The 18,679-nt window shown below is 52.1% G+C and overlaps 1 protein-coding gene across 10 annotated transcripts in view; it reads left to right on the forward strand.

The window, feature by feature from the left end:
• Nucleotides 1-5,851: 5,851 nt before the first annotated feature.
• Nucleotides 5,852-18,679, forward strand: part of PEMT (phosphatidylethanolamine N-methyltransferase) — an 88,275-nt gene continuing 75,447 nt past the window's right edge. The window contains exons 1-3 of one of the 10 annotated variants that reach the window (XM_027568273.2): nucleotides 5,852-5,885; nucleotides 11,428-11,536; nucleotides 15,205-15,278. In XM_027568273.2, the coding sequence (XP_027424074.1) occupies nucleotides 5,874-5,885; nucleotides 11,428-11,536; nucleotides 15,205-15,278 (195 nt within the window). In that variant the 5' untranslated portion in view covers nucleotides 5,852-5,873. Of the gene's footprint in view, nucleotides 5,886-11,427; nucleotides 11,537-13,986; nucleotides 14,044-15,204; nucleotides 15,279-15,396; nucleotides 15,579-15,755; nucleotides 15,983-18,679 lie in introns of those variants that run through there. The other 9 variants (XR_003515380.2, XM_027568279.2, XM_027568280.2 and 6 more) reach the window with 9 other exon arrangements.

The following is an 18,679-nucleotide window of genomic DNA, read 5'->3' on the forward strand; positions in this document are numbered from 1 at the left end:
GATTGGGGTCCAAATAAGGGCCAGCATTGTAATCAGTTGGTATCAGTGTGGTTTTTTTTTTTTTTTTTTTTAGAGAGCGGGGAAGTGGGGGGTGAGGGGAGGCTGTTGAGTGAGAGGGAGAGAGAGAATCCCAAGCACGCTCCACGTTCAGCGGGACTTGATCTCACGACCCAGAGGTCATAACCTGAGCGGAAATAAGAGTCAGATGCTTAACGGACTGAGCCACCCAGGCGCCCCTGGGTGCGTCTCTTCTAATCTATGGGCTCCTCATCCATCTCTTTTTGATCCATTGCAATTTATTTGTTGGAGAAACCAGCTATTGATCCCCCGGAGTCTCCATAGCCTGGATTTTTCCCGACTGCATGCCTGTGGTAGCGTTTGTATGTTCTTCTGTCTCTAGTCTTTCCTAAAATTTGATGCTTGGGTCTAGCGCTTGGGCAGATTGAGGTTGGATTGTTTTGGGTGAGAATGGTTCAGAGGCGATGCTGTGCTCCCCATCAGAAGATGGGCAGTGTCTGGTTTTCCCATCTGATGTTAGCAGCTGCCTGCCGTAATTCCTGGCTGCCCCGCACCTGCCTCGGCCTGCCCCTGGCTTGTTGCAGGACCATGACGCTGAGTTTGAGTTTGCACTCCCTGCTTTGGTGGGAGGCAACACAAACACAAGGGTGATCTGGGTGCCGTGAGATCAGAGAAGATGGGAGAGCTCATCTGGGCTGGGTGTCATCAGGGGGGACCTCTCAGAGCCAGTGACATCTTCCAGGACAGCCCTCTTCGGACACGTGGTCCATGGGCATGGGGGCCCACAACAGAGGTGTGCTTAAATGCTTTTGTCTCCCCAAGGCGGTCAGCCTAGAGCTGCGACTTATCATATGGGAGTGGTTTGGGAAGGTCAAAGGGAAGAGGAAGCCACTGTGGGAGTCGGTGACTCATAACACCGGCTACTGCGCGTTATGCTAAGCACTTTACATTGGTTATCTTATCACAACCACCCTATGAGGATGGAAATGTTATTGACATTTAACAGATAAGCAAACTGAGGCTTAGAGTGATCAGTGATTTACTCTAGTCACGTACGCGGTAGAGGCGTAATTCGAACCCAGTTCTGGGTGATTCTAAAGGTGATGCTCGTTAAGATAGAAAATGTAATTGTCAGTCAGTAAGAGATAGCTGACTGTAGTCCCTTAAACAGATTAGGGATTAATTTTCACATTAAAGATGACTGGAGGTAGGGTCGGGGGCTGGCTTGGCAGTGCCACGAAATCATCAGAGACCCAGGGTCCACCATCCTCAGTTTATGACTTCCATCTCCAAAGTCACCTCATGATCCAACATGGCTGCTGGAGCACCAGCCATCTCATCTGTTTATAGGCAAGAAGAAGAAGAAAGGAAAAGGAGCAAAAAGACCTGGCTCCTAGTTTAATTGGCTTTTTAAAGAGGGTCTTTCTTAGTCCCACTCAAAGGCTTCCAGATCATTGGCCACCCCAACCACGAAGGAGGCTGGGAAATACAGTCTTTTAGTTGGGCCACATTGCAGGGCAAAGACCAGAGCTCCATGAGTGAGGAAGAGGAAGATTATGTTACAGACCAGCCCCCCAACTCATTGCCCCCCAGAGGAGCCATTTTCCATGCCTTCCAGTCTCTCCAGAGACACGCGTATTCCAGGCCCTCTGATGGGAGTAACTCGAGGCTTTGAAAGTCAATCAACCACTCTTTTCTGGACTGCTTTGCTGGGGGACACAGGCACAGAGAGGCACATCCTGGGCCGCGTGCTGCAAAATGAAGTGTTACAGTCTTATTGCTCACCCTTGGCTGTGACTGTGGTCTCCTAAGGGGACCTGATGTATGTAGAACCTGCTATCTTGTTAATCATGCCAGTAGCTCATGCTCTTTGGCATCAGGCTGACTGGTTGGTGGTTTAGAGTGTGTGTGCTGGTGTCGGAGAGACCTGGCTTTGACCCTCGGCTCCACTTTTTACTGGTTGCGTGACCATGGGCAAATGCATAATTGTTCATGAATTTCCATCCCCTCACCTGTCAAATGGGCATCACAATACTTGCACACATGCATCCAGGGTTTACTTTGTGCCTGCCCTTCCGGATATTCCGCACCCACTAATATATCGAGCTTTCCCAGTGAGCCTATGAGATAGGTACTACTATCATTCCCATTGTATAGATGCAGGAACTGAGGCACAAGGCGTTTAAGTACAGCTAGGGAATGACCCAGCTGGGAAAGAGAGCTGATCTGGCCGGAACTCACATTCTGGACAGTACTGCAGGCAACTCTGTGAGCCTCAGTTTCCTTACGTGTAGAATAAAATGGGGGTGATAACAGTACTTCCTTGGGTTGACCTGAAGACCCAATAAGAGACCGATGTCTGTGATGTACTCAATTTAGTACCTGGTGCATAGTAGGTGCTGGGCACATGTTGGCTGATACCACCCTGTTCCCAGTGCCCTGGACTCCTCTCCTGGATTCCCACATTTGGCTAAACGTTGTCTGCCCGGCCCTTCATGGTTCCATTTCCTCCTCTGGCTATTTTTATTTCTATTTCCTTGGAATCCCTCTAGATTCAATATGTGAGCCTCGGTGGTTCTTTGCGTCTTGCATGGAAAGACCAGGGCTTTGGGGAGATGAGACAGCTTCCCAGATGGGAGTAACTGGGAATGCATGTTTATCCTGCGTTAAGCACGGATGGGAGAGTGACCTGTGGCCTCTCCTTCCATCTCCTGGGGACAGAGTCGAGCTTTGCCAGAGTGACCCAGCTGGTCTCCGCTGGGAGAGGCCGTCTGGACGGGGTGCGGCGTTTCTGCTGAAGGCTTGCGGGGAGGAAGCACCGGGACAGAGCGGCCGGCAGGTACGGGGCAACAGGCAAAGGAGCCGTGAACCCTCCTGCCATCTTATCCTCACAGAGCCTCAGGCCTGGAGAAGCCACAGAGCCCTGTGTTTTGTTCCACTCTGTCCCAGTGCCTTCCACGCAGTAGCTGCTCGGGCAATTGCACGAATGCAGGAGCTGACTCGGGAAGGGTGTCCTCTACCAGCCCGAGAGGATCGGATTCTGGTCTGTGCAGGAAGGAGCCATTGCAGGGTTTTGAGCAGGGGAGTCACCTGCTGTTGGGGTGGAGGCTGCCCTGCAAAGGGTGGAGGCAGGGAGGCCAGCCGTGGTGACTGTCCTGCTGGGAGCTGATGAGGCCCGAGCAGAGCTCTTTCAGAGGAACAATTATGGTTGTTGATGACTGATTCGTCGCGGCAGGGAGGGAGAGCGGAGGGAGGAGTCTGGGTGGTGCAGGGAGGGCCAGCCTCGGGGCCACGGACTAGGGGTGGAGGGGGCTGGGGGCGAGGTATCTGGAAGACCACCCCTCCCCTCCCGCCGTGAGGTGGGGAGGGGTTCAGCAGGTGGAAGGAATCTGAAGCCTGAAAGGGAAGTTTAACTGAGAAATAGAAAATTAGGAGTCATTCATGTGTAGTGCCTGGAAGAAAAAAAATCACGTAATTCTATTTTGCAGAAGCCGGCTGTAGCTATTTATGCATACACACGAGGCGGGGACCGCACTGGTGCTTAGAGAAAGAGCAGCTTTTGTCTGGAAAAACACTCTAAAGAGCTCTTGATTGGGTGAAAGGTCTTGGGCTTGCCTGGAAGCAAGCTCGCAGGGGAAGGGGTGCTCCATTTTCCCCAGAGATGGGGATTGGGGGTGCGTGAAAGCGCTGGAGGGCTGGGGCAGGACCTTAGGACAGGGGCAGGGGTTTCCTCCGGAGACAGGGCTGACACCCTTGAGAAGCAGAGATGGCCAACATTCCATTTTAAATGAGTGTGTCATGACCCTTTATCTTAGAACTCAACAATAGAAAGGCAAATCACCCAAATAAAAATGGGCAAAGGATCCGAACAGACATTTCTCCCAAGGAGACAGATGGCCAATCGCACAAGAAAAGACGCTCAACATCACTAACCGTCAGGGAAATGCAAATCAAAACCACCATGAGACACGGCTTCATATCTATGAGGATGGCTAGTATCAAAAAGACAGGAAAGAACAAGTGTTGTTGAGGCTCTGGAGAAGTTGGAGCGCCTATGAGCTCCTGGTGGGAGTGTGAAATGGCTCAGCCACTGTGGAAAACAGTCTGGAAGTTTCTCAAAAGGCTAAGTATAGAGTTATTCTATGACTCAACAATTTCACTGCTAGAGAACATCCAAGAGAAATGAAAAGTGAATCCATTAAAAAACAAAAACAACAGCAACCCGGCAGGCGACTGGCTGGCTCAGTCGGTAGAACATGTGACCTTTGATCTCAAGGTCGTGTGTTCAAGCCCCACATTGGGTGGGGAGCCTACTTAAAAAATATAAGTTTAAAAAGAAAAACCCGACCTGTACACGAAATGTCCACAGCAGCATTATTCACAACAGCCAAAATATGCAAACAACCCAAGTATCCATCAACAGACGAGCGGATGGACCAAATGGGCTATGACCAGATGATGGAATATCACTCAGTCATAGAAAGGCACGAGGTACTGATACGTGCTGCAACGTGGATGGACCCTGAAAACATTATGCTAAGTGAAAGAAGCCAGACACAAAAGGTCACACTAACTGCATGATTCTTCCAGAAGACGCAAATCCATGGAGACAGAAAGTAGGTTCGTAGTTGCCAGGGGCTGGGGTGGCAGGGTGCAGAGCAACACCTAATGGGTACAGGGGTTCTCTGTGGGGTGATGGAGATGTCCTGGAATTAGATCATGATGACGGTCACACGACATCGTGAATGTGACCAAAAACCACTGAGCGGTACACTTTAAAATGGTTAGAATAGCTCTTTGGGGAAGGCTCGGTGGCAGCTGTACGGCGGCGGGGGGGGGGGGAGGAGGTTGCCTTCTCCTGCCACCCTGCTGAGGAACGAGGAACCAGTCGGTCAGAAGGCCACTCCGCTTCTTAATATACCTGAAGGACAGTCATGGGACCCGAGGTGGTGGGTCACTGAATTAGAATGACTCTAAGTAGCCGCAAAGGAAAATCTTTGGAGAAGGTACGCGCTGACTTTATCAGAGGCTCCAAGGCAAAGAATCGCAACGTGAAGAAACCAGTTCGGATGCCTGCTGAGACTGTGAGAATCACTACAAGGAAAACTCCCAGTGCTGAATGTTCTAAGACTTGGGATCTTTGCCAGAAGAGGACCCACAAGGGACTCATGGATTGGCACCGTCCTTCTGTGGTTGCTCAGCAGATGACCCCCGCTCCGTAGTGAGCCAGCGGTCAAGGTCGACATCATCATCAGATGCTTCAAGCGACCTTTCTCAAACATTGATTACCAATTGTTAAAAAATAAAAGAAGATAAGATGGTTAAAATGATGAAATTTATCTCAATACAATTTTTTTTTTTTTTAAGTAGGCTCCATGTCCAACGTGGGGCTCAAGCTCATGACCCTGAGATCAAGAGTTGCATGCTCTATCGATTGAGCCAGCCAGGCGCCGCCCCCCCATTTTTTTTTAAGTATCTGGGAACTCTGTGTACTCCCTGCTCACTTTACCTAGAAAGCTAAAGAACTCTAAAGTGTATTAATTAGCAAAACAAAACACGAAAAACATGGAGTGGCCATGAGGAGATGAAATCCCTGACCCTGGGTCCTCCGGTGCCAACTGCAAGCTGCTGCTAGGCGTTGGGACCCCTTCCTGTGATTTCACCATTGTCCCTGCCAGCCTGCACCTCCCTGGCCCCTCCACAGTTCATCTCTTCCTCTTTCTGAATGACTGAGCTTCCCATGAGGTCAGCAGACGCCGCCCACAGAGAGCCGGTCAAAGGGCTTGTTGCCTTTGACCCTCATGACAAGCCCATGAGGAACTGGGGGCTCAAGGAGGTCGGGACATTTGCCCAGGATGCATTCGTGGGTAAGTGGCAGAGCCGGGATGGGACCTCAGGTGTTTCTGGTCCTAGTGTGTGCAGGAGAGTGGTGTCACTGTGGGGTCCCAGGCAACCTCTGTCAGCAATGCTCTGAGTCTGGAGACAACACATCCACGGCTCTGGAAACGCAGACGCGTGCTCACACATACTGAAACATGGACATATACTTCCCCCTACACAGATCACACATACACACACCCACTGGCGCCCAAACACAGGCAAACACACAGAGACACACTCCCCCCCCCACACTGAAACATTCACACACACACACTGTAAACTAGACACACACACTCACATGGATGCTGAAGCATGCTTGCACACACCTGGAAACACACACACTCAGAAACACAGATCCAGACACTAACACTCACACGCCCATGAGGGACTGGGTTCTGTAGCTAGCCTGTAATTTCAAAGTGCTGGTTATTGAAGTCTTGGGCTGAAGGAGGGGGAAACAGCCTGGCTCTGAGTTTTCCATGGTCCGTGGGTCACTTTGACCTGGCCAGGCCTCACCGGTAGGCACTTAGCCATCTGGTCCCTGAGCAGCCTGCTCCAGATGCTCACTGGGGGAGTACGGGTCAGGGAGGGGGCAACTCGGGGACCAGGGCAGAATGCTCCTGGGGGCTACTCCCCTTCACCTAGGGCCAACTCTCCTTGCAATTCATTAACCTCAAACTGTCCAAGTGCTTGCGGGTGGAGGTTAGGGCTCCTTACTGGATCCTGCTGGTCACTGCTAATGGTAAGAGCAGCCATTGTGGTGAGAGTGTAATAATAATGAACATTGACTAAATACTTTCTATGCCCTAAGCACTGTGTGGAGAGCATTATCACTTCTGATCCTCACAACAAGCCTATAAGATCAGTACCAGGACGGTACCATTATACTGATGAGGAAGCAAAGGCCTGCAGATGCCCCTAGGACCTGGCCACCCTGGTCCTCGAACCCAGATTCTATCAGTCAGCTCTCCCTATGATAATGCTGCATAACAAACCACCCCAGACTTGGGGGCTTACAGCAGGTGTTTATGCTCAAGAACAGGTCTGTGGGGTGAGGGTGGGTTGGCCGGTCTAGTCTGAATTTGGCTGGTGGCTCTGCTTCAGTCTGCGGTCAGCGGGGCCGAACTGAGTTCAGGTCTCCCCCATGTGTGTTGGTTCTGGGGCCCAGGCTAAAGGGGCAGCAGTTACCCAGGATGTGTGCTTCTCAGGGTAGCTCACCAGAGCACAAGAAATCGAAGCAAACCACACCAGCACATATGAGGCCTCTGCTTCTGTTATGCCCATTCTCATGCCAGCAACCAAAGCAGGTTACATAGGCCCAAAGTCAATGGCACAGGGCAGTCTGCTCTACCCACAATGGGAGGGGAGGAGAGGGGGGAACACTTGCTGAGCAACAATTCAATCTCTTGTTCAGGTTTAACCCAGACACCTGAGCTCACAACCAACGTGTGACGTTGCCTCCATCGGCGGAGAGCCTTGAACAGGATGGGATGTTAAGGGTCTGGCCTCCTGGGATGGAGGTCCTGGCCCCAACACTTCCTGACTGTCCCTCAAGCTTTCTGGGCCTCGTTTTTCTCATCTGTGAAATGAATTGTTTGCAGTATCAGTGGGATAAAGTATATCAAGTGCTTGGTACAAGGCCAGCACGTGGGAAGTCCTCAATACATAGTAGCTAATATGAATAGCTGTTTTCAACGGGAAGCCACAGCCCCTTTCTCGGAGCCATTTGCACATGTTTTGGGGGTGTTTCGGGTTGGGGATGTATTTCAAGGTGAGGGTCAGGGACACCCACACCACAAAACATGGTCCCACTCCAATGCTGAGCGTCCTTACCAGGAAAGGTAAAAGGTTCTAGCCCTGTCACTTCCTGTTGCAGATGGGGAGGCGGAGGCCCGGGGAGGGATGGAGGTTAGACCAGGAGGTGGCCGTGGGGTCCTCTATAAACACAGCTGGGGTGCCAGGACACAAGCCCTCGGGGACCAGGCAGCAGGGCCCGTTGGCCAGGGGCTGGGAGGACAGCTCACCTGCTGTCCCCCTGGGTACCGTGGAAGCCGGCTGCGCCTGAGCTGCCCTCCCGAGCTGGGCTGTGAAGCCCCAGGTTTATGAAAGCAAGAGCAACCCGCCAGAAGGCAATGGCAGACCAGTAATTCAGAAGAAAGAACACAGCTGAACCCCACACACCTCTGAGGAGGAGAGATTTGACGCTCGCGGGGATCAAAGCTCCTGCACCAGGATGGACAGCAGGACCTCACATCATACTCTGGAGGAGGAAGCAGCATTTTGGTGACGTTCCAGCCCCTTGAGGCACAGCCTGTGGGGGGTGGGAGGGGATTGTGGGTGACAAAACCTACTTGAGGGGCAGGCTGCAAAATCCCCTGTGCTCTCCCCAAATGTCAATGCTGTGAAAGACAGAGTAAGGAAAAACTTCCAGATTTAGGTCATTGTTTGAGGTTTTGGAGGAAAACATCTTAGTTCTTAGGAAATATCCCCTGAAGTATTTAGGGGCAAAGAGTCTGCAACTTACTTTCAAATGGTCGATAAAAAAAAAAAAAAAAAAAATTACAGGGGTGCCCGGGTGGTTAAGCATCTGCCTTCGGCTCAGGTCATGATCCTGGGGTCCTGGGATCGAGCCCCTCATCAGGCTCTTTGCTCTTCCCCCTGCTCCCGCTCTCTCGCTCTCTTGCTCTCTGTCAAATAAAGAAATAAAATCCTAAAAAAAAATAATTACATATAAACAGATAAAGCAAACACTGGGAAATGGTCATCGGTAAACCTAAGTGGAGCATATATGGGTTTATGGTACAATTCTTGCAAGTTTTTGGTGGGTTGGAAAATTCTGCAGGTAAAAAAAGTTTTTAGTCACGTAAAACTGACAACAGCCTGATTCATTTCATTAAGTAAGTTCAAGAGACGACTGAGTCAGGCTTATGAGTCTTCTTGAAAGAAGGCACAGGAAGTACATTGGTAAATAGGGCAAATAAAACACTATTCCAATCAAAAAGGAAAGCACACGGGAAAATGTCCAACATCACAAATAATGGGGTGGGGGGGGGGACGCCAAATTAAATAAAGTATAATTATTCAACTATTAAATTAATGTTAACCCTGTTTGGAATAATCATACTCCAGGTTGATGAGTCAGGGAAATGGGAACTTCACCCTTCTGCGGAGGCAAGAACCTTTGTTGATTTATTTTTTATTGACGTGTAGCTGACACACAGTGTCACATTAGTTTCGGAGGTACAACACAGCGATTGGACAAGTGTGTACATTGTGCTGTGCTCACCCCAAGTGTAGCTCTGATCGGTCACCCCATAGTGCTATGAAAATAACCTTGAGTATATGCCCCAGGCTGTGCCTTTTATCCCCGTGACTTATTTACTCCAGGGCTGGAAGCCTGGTCCTCCCTCTTCCCTTCACCCCTTTTGGCTCATCACCCCCCTTCTCCTCCTCCCCTCTGGCAACTATCAATTTGCTCTCTGTCTTTATGGATCTGTTTCTGTTTCCGGTTTTTGTTGGTTTGTTCCTCTGTTTTGTTTTTTAGAGTCCACCTATGAGTGAAATCATATGGTACTTGCCTTTCTTTGTCTCGCTCGGTTCCCTTAGCCCAATGCCTTCTAGGTCCATCCGTGGCATACCCCGCGGTGCGGAGGCAGAAACGTTCAGGGAGCAGTGTGGCTGTCTGGATCCTTTGCCTCTGGGGTCGATCCTAAGATGATCCTACACGAGACTGCACACATTAAGGTGACCCACGTGCCACAAGAGGCAATGTCTTTGCTGGGACCTCCAATCCTTAGTTCTGCGTGGGGAGAGGCAGAGGGAGAAGCAGACTCCCCGCTGAGCAGGGAGCCCGACATGAGACTCGATCCCTGGACCCCGGGATCATGACCCGAGCTGAAGGCAGACGCTTAACCGACTGAGCCACCCAGGCGTCCCCAGTCCTTAGTTCTGATTGCTTCTGGCCCTTGCTTCCCTGCCTCCTTCCTGGGCACAGCCCTGCTGTGCAGTTTTCACGGTATTGTAAAGAGCTGCTGAGATTCTGGTCACCTCTGAGTGTCTGGGGCAGGGACTGCTTGGTACTGCTCGGCCGGCAGCCCCATTAGCCCCTGCGGCACTCAGTGGGCTCAAGGCGCCGCCCCCACCCCACCAGTGTGGGAAATGGGAAATGCCATATTCTCCTAGAGTCCAGACAGACACTCGCCGCTCCCCGGCTGCTGTGGCTTGACCAGGGTTGGTCACCTGATCTAGTCTAGTAGTGCTCATACCCTCAGCTGCCCTTGCTGGTCCGTGGATGGACACCTGGCCCATGTGGAGCCAACTGGATCTCATGTCTGGGGGTTATTTATTATTATTATTATTATTTAAGATTTTATTTTTATTTTTTTAAAGATTTTATTTATTTATTCATGAGAGACAGAGGGAGAGAGAGAGAGAGAAGCAGAGGGAGAAGCAGGCTCCCAAGGAGCAGGGAGCCCGATGTGGGACTCGATCCCAGGACCCTGGGATCATGACCTGAGCCGAAGGCGGACGCTTAACCATCTGAGCCACCCAGGCGCCCTAAGATTTTATTTTTAAGCAATCTCTACATCCACCGTGGGGCTTGAATTTACGACCCGGAGATCAAGTCACATGCTCCACCGACTGAGCCAGCCAGGCGCACCTCATCTCTGGGGTTTCAAAAACAAACGTATTGTCTCATTTCCAAACATTGGGAGACGTTTTAGCCATCTTCTTGCTTGCTAGCTTAATCCCAGTGTTTAGAAGGATAAACTATGTGATCTCAATCCCTTGAAATCTTTTGAGATTTGCTTTACGCCCCAGCATATGGTCGATTTTGGCAAATGTCATCTTTGACCTTGGAAAGAATGTATGTTCTGCACTTTCTGGGTGGAGAGTTCTGAGGAGATCGTGGTAGAGATTTGGTTCATCATGTCATTCAAATCTCTGGCCCTACAGGGTTTTTCCTACCGTTTCCCTCAGTTACCAAGATAAACCTTTTAACCCCCACGAGATATTTTTATTCTTATAAACATCTAATACTCATTGGGATTTAACTTTTCCAGCGCTCTTCATTCCTTCCTGTGTTCCTGAGCTTCTGACTGGGGTCATTTTCCTCTTACCTGCTGGTGATGAGTTCTCTCAGCCTTTGTTTGTCTGAAAATATTGTTACTTTGTTTCCAGTTTTGAGGGATAACTTCGCTGGGCTAAAATTCAGTCTTGGCCTTCCTTCACTCATCGATTCCTTTGGTAAATTCGATGGGTGCCTGGCACAGGTGCCGGGTGTGTGCCAGGTGCCAGAGATGCGATGGTGGCCAAAGCAGGAAACGCCCTTGCTCTTTAAGAAGAGAAGGGAAGACTGTGTCAGACAGGGAACCGGAGGTGCAAAGGCCCTGTGGCTGGAAGCAATTGAGACGAGGTCAGTGTGGGTGGAGAACAGAGGGTAAGAGCTGGAATGGCAGGCTGCTCCTGGGCCATATGGGACCTCGTGGGGCCATGGTGAGGAAGAATGCTTTGCCTTCATCCTTATAGGAATTGTCAGGCATCTTGAAGCTTACCTGGACCTTGAAGGATGGAGGTGATGAAAAGAAGCAGAGAATGGAGCAGAAACATGATGTGTTTTGGAACATTGAATATTTGAGTAAGTGCTGAGCCTGCACTGGGCCACTTTTATGTCATTTCCCCCTTCCTAGGGAAGCGGGATTGCACAGCGGTAAAAGGCCATGCATGACTTTGGGCTGGCCAGCTTGAAGCACCTCGCTTACTCAGCTGTCTGACTATGGGCTGGTCCCTTCCACAGAAGTCAGTTCCCTCACCCGGGAAAGCAGAATAACACTTCCCACCTCACAGGGCACTTCGAGGGCTTATAAAGGGAACCGGTGCTGAGACCTGAGCCTCCAGCTTTGCAAGAGCCCACATAGCTTAGCGCTTTGTTTCTATGGGTAGAATTTTCTCTTCTGCTGAGCGACAGGGAGGGTAAATCACTTACCCCAGACCCCCAGCCAGAGAGTGGTGGGGTGAAGACTTCACGGCTCACGGGTTGCTTTGATTTCGTGTTCAAGGATCCTGTTCCCCTCCCCTTTCCTTAGGCAGGGTCACTGAGGCCCAGAGAGGTGGTTTGCCCATGGATACCCCAAATTTGGGAGTGGTAGAACAATTTATTCATCCATTCACTCACTCATTCATTCATTCATTCATTCATTCATTCCTTACTTATTGAGTGCCTCCTTTATGTCAGGCATGATCCAGGTGCCACAGAGAGAGTTGTGTATAAAGGGATAAAAAAGCCCCATCCTCAAGCTCACATTCTACCTGGGGGAGACTGACACCACACTGCATGAATAAATAAGCTAAATCAATTTGTTAGATGACTCTAAGGGCTGTGGAGGGGAATAAAGGGGGGAGGGGATGGGGAGTGGGGGTGGGGGGAGGTTGACGTGTTCCACAGGGCAGAAAGCTGATACTGGACCTGAAGGAGGTGAGGGAGGGAGCTGTGAGGACTTTGGAGGGAAGAGCATTCCAGGCAGCAGGCACAGCGTGCACAAAGGCCCTGAGGTGAGGGTGTGCCTGAAGTGTTCTGGGAACAGCAAAGAGGCCAGCAGGAAGGCAGGGGTTGGCTGCTCTGTGCACTGCGGAGGGCTCAGGGAGGTTGGCCAGTCCCCACTCCTTGCTGGAGTTGCTCGGTCCTTAAATGGCTGGATTCAGGTGAGTCTACCGCTGAGCCCTCTTGCCAGCAATGGGGAGGAGGGAGGCTCCTTCCTGAGTCTGGGGAGGAAGAGAGGGTTTACTCATGATCCACAGCACTGCCCTGCCCCAGCTCTCTCCCCAGCTCCTGCTGAACCTGCTTTTCTCCCATTCCTGGACCCTCCTTGGGCCAAGCGGGGGCAGTGGGGCCTGAATATAGGAGGGAGGCACTGGGCATTGGGCTGCAACCCCTCCTTACCCTCCTGGTTTTAAAAAAACTCCTGATAATGGGTTTCTGGTGACCCGCAGTGCAGGCTGCCCAGCCTCCCCCTGCTCCCTGCACACCGCCTCCCCCCGCCCGCCCCAGCCCCCCAAGCCCAAGCTGTCTCCTCACGCTGGCTTCTCACTCCCTCTCTTCCCAGGAACTCAGTGGGCCCCTGAGCTGGGCTGGCCCTAGACCCCAGCGTACCCATGAGTGTTATCAGTGTGATCGTAACTGCTGAGTCTCAGTTACATACAAGAGAGGGAGACAAACATTGATTGGGAACCCACTGGGTGCTGGGCACGTTTGTGCATATTGCTAACTCTAATCCTTATTTCAGCCTTGCTCAAGAGCTATTATTATACCTATTTTATGAACAGTAAATGGATTCAGAGTAGGGAAAGGTGTAGGTTTTACCCAAAGGCCCCCAATAAGCAGATGCTAATTTTTGTAATAAAAGCCCATTTTAGTGATTGCTGGGAGCCAGGTAGCCAGATCCAGTACCTGTGGAGGCTGGGGAAGAGGAAGCTGAAGGCAATGAAGAAATGGCTTTTAGTTTTGCCTTCCTGTCAAACTCCTGGCCAGAGAGGTCATTGGGAAACGTTTGCCCTGGAGCCACCTGGGAGATAGTCTGCGATAATGGCTTCCCATTATCTGAAGAATAATCAAGGGGAAAAGAGAGATAACCCCGAGGGTAGAAAGGAGCTCTATTTGTTAAAACTTCATGAAGGGTGGCGTTGGGTCTGTTTCATGAATAAAACACCCTGTCCAAGACTGGAGCAGGCTACCTCCCGAAGTGGTGAGCCTCCCATCACTTGAGGCATGTAAACAGAAAATGACTTGTCTACTTGCTAGGGATGCTGAAAAAGGAATATCCCAGCGTGAGAGGTTGGCCTGGATGATTTCTGCAAGCTCTCAGACCTGGGAGTTTTCAAACGGCCCTGGCAGAGACTTCTGCCGCAAACTATCTTGGGCAGGAGGCTTTTGATCTGAACCACTCCCATCACACTTGAAGCTGCAGTCTGGCTTCTCCATGTCTTTTCACAGAAAGGGGCAGGGGGTGGATTTGGGCTGGAGGAGTGGATTCCTCTAGTTGCATCAGCTCTGGTGTGACCTCTGACGTTTACCTTTCTTTGTTCCCAGATACACCAAACACACAACAAACTCATTTTTCTGGCTTAAAAAACAATGGGAGCAGCCAGGTAGGTCAGGAGAAAATTGGGGCTTCGGGAAGGTAGACATGGGGTGGGGGTAGGGGGGAGTGCCCTTTGGAGCACTCTGACTTGGGGTCCGGCAGTCCTTGCCTGGACACCCTGAGGAGGGGAGCATGTCTGACTCTTGGGCAACTGTAGGCAAACCAGCTTTTGAGCACCTATTGTGTACTCAGCCCTGTTGTGGCCAGTGGTAATTAACTTCCTGTGGGTCAGATCATGTGTACTGAGTTTTACCGATGTGTATTTCCCTTTTACTTTTTTTTTTTTTTAAGGTTTTATTTATTTGACAGAGCACAAGCAGGGAGAGCAGCAGGGGAGAGGGAGAAGCAGACTCCCCGCTGAGCAGGGAGATCAATGCGGGGCTCTGTCTGATCCCAGGACCTGAGCTGAAGGCAGATGCCTAGCCAACTGAGCCACCTAGGCGCCCCTTCCCTTTTACATTTGAGGACACTGAAATTTGCCTGTAGGTATAGACCTGGTGCATGCTCCAAAGCCAGTGTCCTTCCTCCGCCCTGTCTGGTTGGTGGGCCTGCCCCACGCTAGGGATGTTGTAAAGGTTGGGGCTGTCTGTAAAGCGGTCAGCGCAGGGACAGCGCAGGGACAGGCACACAGTGGCTGCTCAGCAGATGCTCAAGACCGTAGGTGCTCAGGGCTAAGCGCAGGAGAAGCGAGAAGCAGGCCACCTGAATCAGGAAGCAGCTGGCTTGGCAAAAGTCCCGCTTGGGCTCACAGCTGGCTGCGAGACTGCGAAAATCTGGGACTCTGAGTCTGTTTCCCCATATATATTAACACCTGGCTGCAAAAGGGGCTCTCTTGGACCTGACCATCTAAAATCCCACCTGCTTTCCTAAACTCCTTCCCTCCCACTCTGTCTCCTCCACCACTACTCCACAGATCATCAGCCTTTTCTGGATTCCTGAAGTACCCCTAATTCTGCCCTGTCTCCTGGCCTTTGCACACATGGTTTCTCTTCGGAATTGTCCTGCCCCTACACTTCACCTGTCTTGCACCTTCTTTTGTGTTCGGGCCTCCCGCAAGGGATCCTAAGGCACTTTGGCTTATTATCATCGGACCTCGCCCCCAGTTGCTTTCCATCACAGTACTTCTCCAGGTTATAATCCTTTATTCATGTTTTGTCTCTTCTATTAGGAGACAGTGAGGGCGGGGACCTGTGCTGTTCCCTACTGTACCCGCAGCACACAGACGAGTTCAGCAAGTACCCGGTGAGTGAACCAGAGAATGAATGAACAAAGGAGTGGAGGAGGTGTCTCCGGCCGAGCCAAAGAATAGGGAGGCCGTGGGGGCGGGGGCCCAGGGTCCCGGGGAGTAGCCTCTGCAGGAGACTACAGGGTGTGCTCGGCCTGCACCGCCTCTGGGCAAAAGCAAATCTCGGAGGGGGGCGGGGGACCCCGAGCCCGGGCCAAAGTCCAAGTCCGCAGGGGGCTGCGCAGGAAGCTACTTATACCTAGGACCCGCAGCCGCCGGCTCCGAGCCCCACCGCCAGCCAAGGACAGGGAGGCCAGGTCAGTTGGCGGGCAGGGTGTGGGAGCCGGGGACCGAAGGGTCCAGGGGAGAGCCGCCCCGGAACTGGCGGTCACCGCAGCGTACGACCCCGGGGCTACCAGCTCTCGGCTCCTCGAGATGCCGTCGCGAGTCCCAGGGGCAGTGGCGCCTCGCGGGGACGGGGAACTACATTTCCCAGAAGGCTGAGAGAACTTGGGGTCACAGGGAAAGCGCCCCGGGCGGCACAGCTTCCCGGTACGACAGGGTGCTTTTGGGGGGTGAGTCGGCGGCCGCGAGGCCCCGGTGGAAGCCCCCTAGAGGAGGCCCGGCTGAGGGGATGTGACGGCGGGGAGCAGAGCCGATGAGCAGCTCTGTGGCGGGGCCCGACTGCTGCGGAGGCCTCGGCAATGTTGACTTTAGGCAGGTACGGACCGGGCGGCGCGGCTGGGGAAGCAGAGAGAGGACTCGCGGGGCCGGGTGGGTCCTGCGGCCCGCAGTCCCGGCGGCCGTCGCCGCCGCCGCCAACGCCCACTGGGCGGGGCCCCTGTTGCCCAGGCAACGGGGGGCGGGGCGTGGTGGGGGCGGGGCTGCGCGTTCGAGGGCGTGGCGCGCGCGTGTGCGCGTGTAAGAGGGATTGCGTGTGTCGGAGAAAGAGTTCCTGAGTGTGTGTGTGTGTGTGTGTGTGTGTGTGTGTGTGTGTGTGTGTGTTTGCCTCTGGGATTGTGTGGTCAGAGTTGCTCCGAGAGTGTTTGTTCTGAGTGGGAGTGTGTCCTACTGGAACGGGGCGTTGGAGGCGTGTGAAGCAGGCCGACCAGGTGTGTTCGGGAGTGTGCGTGGTGGCAGCATGTGGATGCGTGGGAACTGGGAGGCCCCCCTGCCGCAGTTCCGTCCCCCTCCCCGGGCTTGAGGCCAGCTCTGCGGAGGAGGCGAGAGGAAGGTTTGCGCCCTCCCCCTGGCCTGAGCTGGCCGCAGAACATCACCTCCTTCTCGGGTGGATGGGTGGAAAGAGTTGACAGCCTGTAAGCATTGTGCCAGGACGGGGTGGGACGGGCCCCGCCGGCTGGAGAACCCGGCTACCTCGGGCGCCAGCCCCTTTACAAAGTCATAGGCCAGAGAGTTTGTCTTTTCCTGGTGTCTCTCCCCAGGTTCCCCCTCCCAATGGCTGTTCCTCTCCTGCATTCTCCCTTCTGTCAGAGCTTCCTTTTTTCCCACCTTTCCACCTTTTTCATCAGTCAGCCACTCTTCGTGGAGCCTGGGAGCTCCATCTCTGCCTGGGGCAGACTTTCTTTAATCTAGAGCATTTCCCCGCTTTATGCATTTACTAATAACAGCCAGTCTTTGAGACAATAAGCCTGGGAGCATAGAACATTCACTGAAGGGGATAAAACTGGCCAATGTTTTAGAGAGTAGTTGGTGGAGAGGTGGGATTGAAATCCCTGTATCTGTGAGGAGGTGACCCGCGATCTGAGACCCAGTGATAAGCTCTGGTCAGCAGGGACAGGGCAAAGGCCTTAAATGGGGGAGTATTTGTCCAAGGAACAAAGAGAAGGCTAGCATCTGACCCTGAGAGAGTGCAGGATGAGTTGACATTGGTAAGTGGGAAGCAGAAGAGAGGAAGAACAGCCTCCCTCATGAGGATGATGGTATCCCATGGAATCCTTAGAATCTTTTTTTTTTTTTTAAAGATTTTATTTATTTATTTGACAGAGAGAGACATAGCGAGAGCAGGAACACAAGCAGGGGGTGTGGGAGAGGGAGAGGGAGAAGCAGGCTTCCCGCTGAGGAGGGAGCCCGATGTGGGGCTCTATCCCAGGACCTTGGGATCATGACCTGAGCCGAAGGCAGATGCTTAATGACTGAGCCACCCAGGCGCCCGGAATCCTTAGAATCTTAAACTGCAAATGGCAATTAGAGAATCTCTGGGCCCACGTGGTCAGTGGTGGGACTTTTCCTGTTTTCTACCAGAGCAAATCTCGGATGAAAGGGCACTTGCAATGCCAAGGGTGCCCTTGGCATTGCCTGGCTTAGGGGGTGGATGCTTCCTGGACGAATGACTCCGTGGGGAAGGGTAGGTCACCATTAACTTGAGGTGGGATGTCTTTGAGCCAGAGGCCACAATGCAAGGGGGGCAGTGGCCCAGCACAGGCCCAGTGGAGTTTTAGGGTGCTGCCGGGTCATCTGAGCAAGGCCCGTTTTTCTAGACCTGGCAGCAGGAGTAAGAATCAGCCATGGGGAGGGGAAGGTTAACTGGGTGTGTGGGGGATGGGCTTTTCTGCTCTCTTCCTTACTCCAGAGTCTGAGGGGGCTATGGAGTTGGAGAGAACTGGGAGCACTTCTGGGGACAGGTCAGGGTGACCCTAGTTGACTAAGATTCAGGTTGTTCCACTGCTGCCTTTGTTGGCACAGCTAAGCTTCCTGTTAGCAGAGGATTTTTTCTTAACAACAACAACAACAACAACAACACAACATTAGTTATGTATTTGTCTTGTGATCATTCTCCTCCTTCTTCAATCAAAATCTCTGCTTTTTAAAAGAAGCCCGTCAGTCCCTGGCCCAAGTGAGCACCAAGGTTTCTTTTTACCCTATGGGTATCTGAGCTGCAGGATCTCAGCCTGCGAGTCCAGCACCATCTGATAGGAATGCAATGTGTCCCATTTATCATTTAAACTTTTCTAGTAGCCGCATTTTAAAAAGTAAAAAGAAATCGGTGACATTCCTTTTTTTTTTTTTTAAGACTTATTTATTTGTGGGGCGCCTGGGTGGCTCAGTCGGTTAAGCGACTGCCTTCGGCTCGGGTCATGATCCCGGAGTCCCGGAATCGAGTCCCACATCGGGCTCCCTGCTCAGCAGGGAGTCTGCTTCTCCCTCTGACCCTTCCCCCTTTCATGTGCTCTCTCTCTCTCTCTCTCTCATTCTCGCTCTCTCAAATAAATAAATAAATAAAATCTTAAAAAAAAAAAAAAAGACTTATTTATTTGTTCCAGAGAGCGAGCGAGCACAGGAGTGGGGGGACAGGGGTAGAGGGAGAGAGAATCTCCGGCAGACTCCCCACTGAGCACGGAGCCCCACTCGGGGCTCGATCCCATGACCTTGAGATCAGGACCTGAGCTGAAACCAATAG

Source organism: Zalophus californianus, chromosome 16 (genome assembly GCF_009762305.2).
Source record: "Zalophus californianus isolate mZalCal1 chromosome 16, mZalCal1.pri.v2, whole genome shotgun sequence".
Classification (NCBI taxonomy): Eukaryota; Metazoa; Chordata; class Mammalia; order Carnivora; family Otariidae; genus Zalophus; species Zalophus californianus.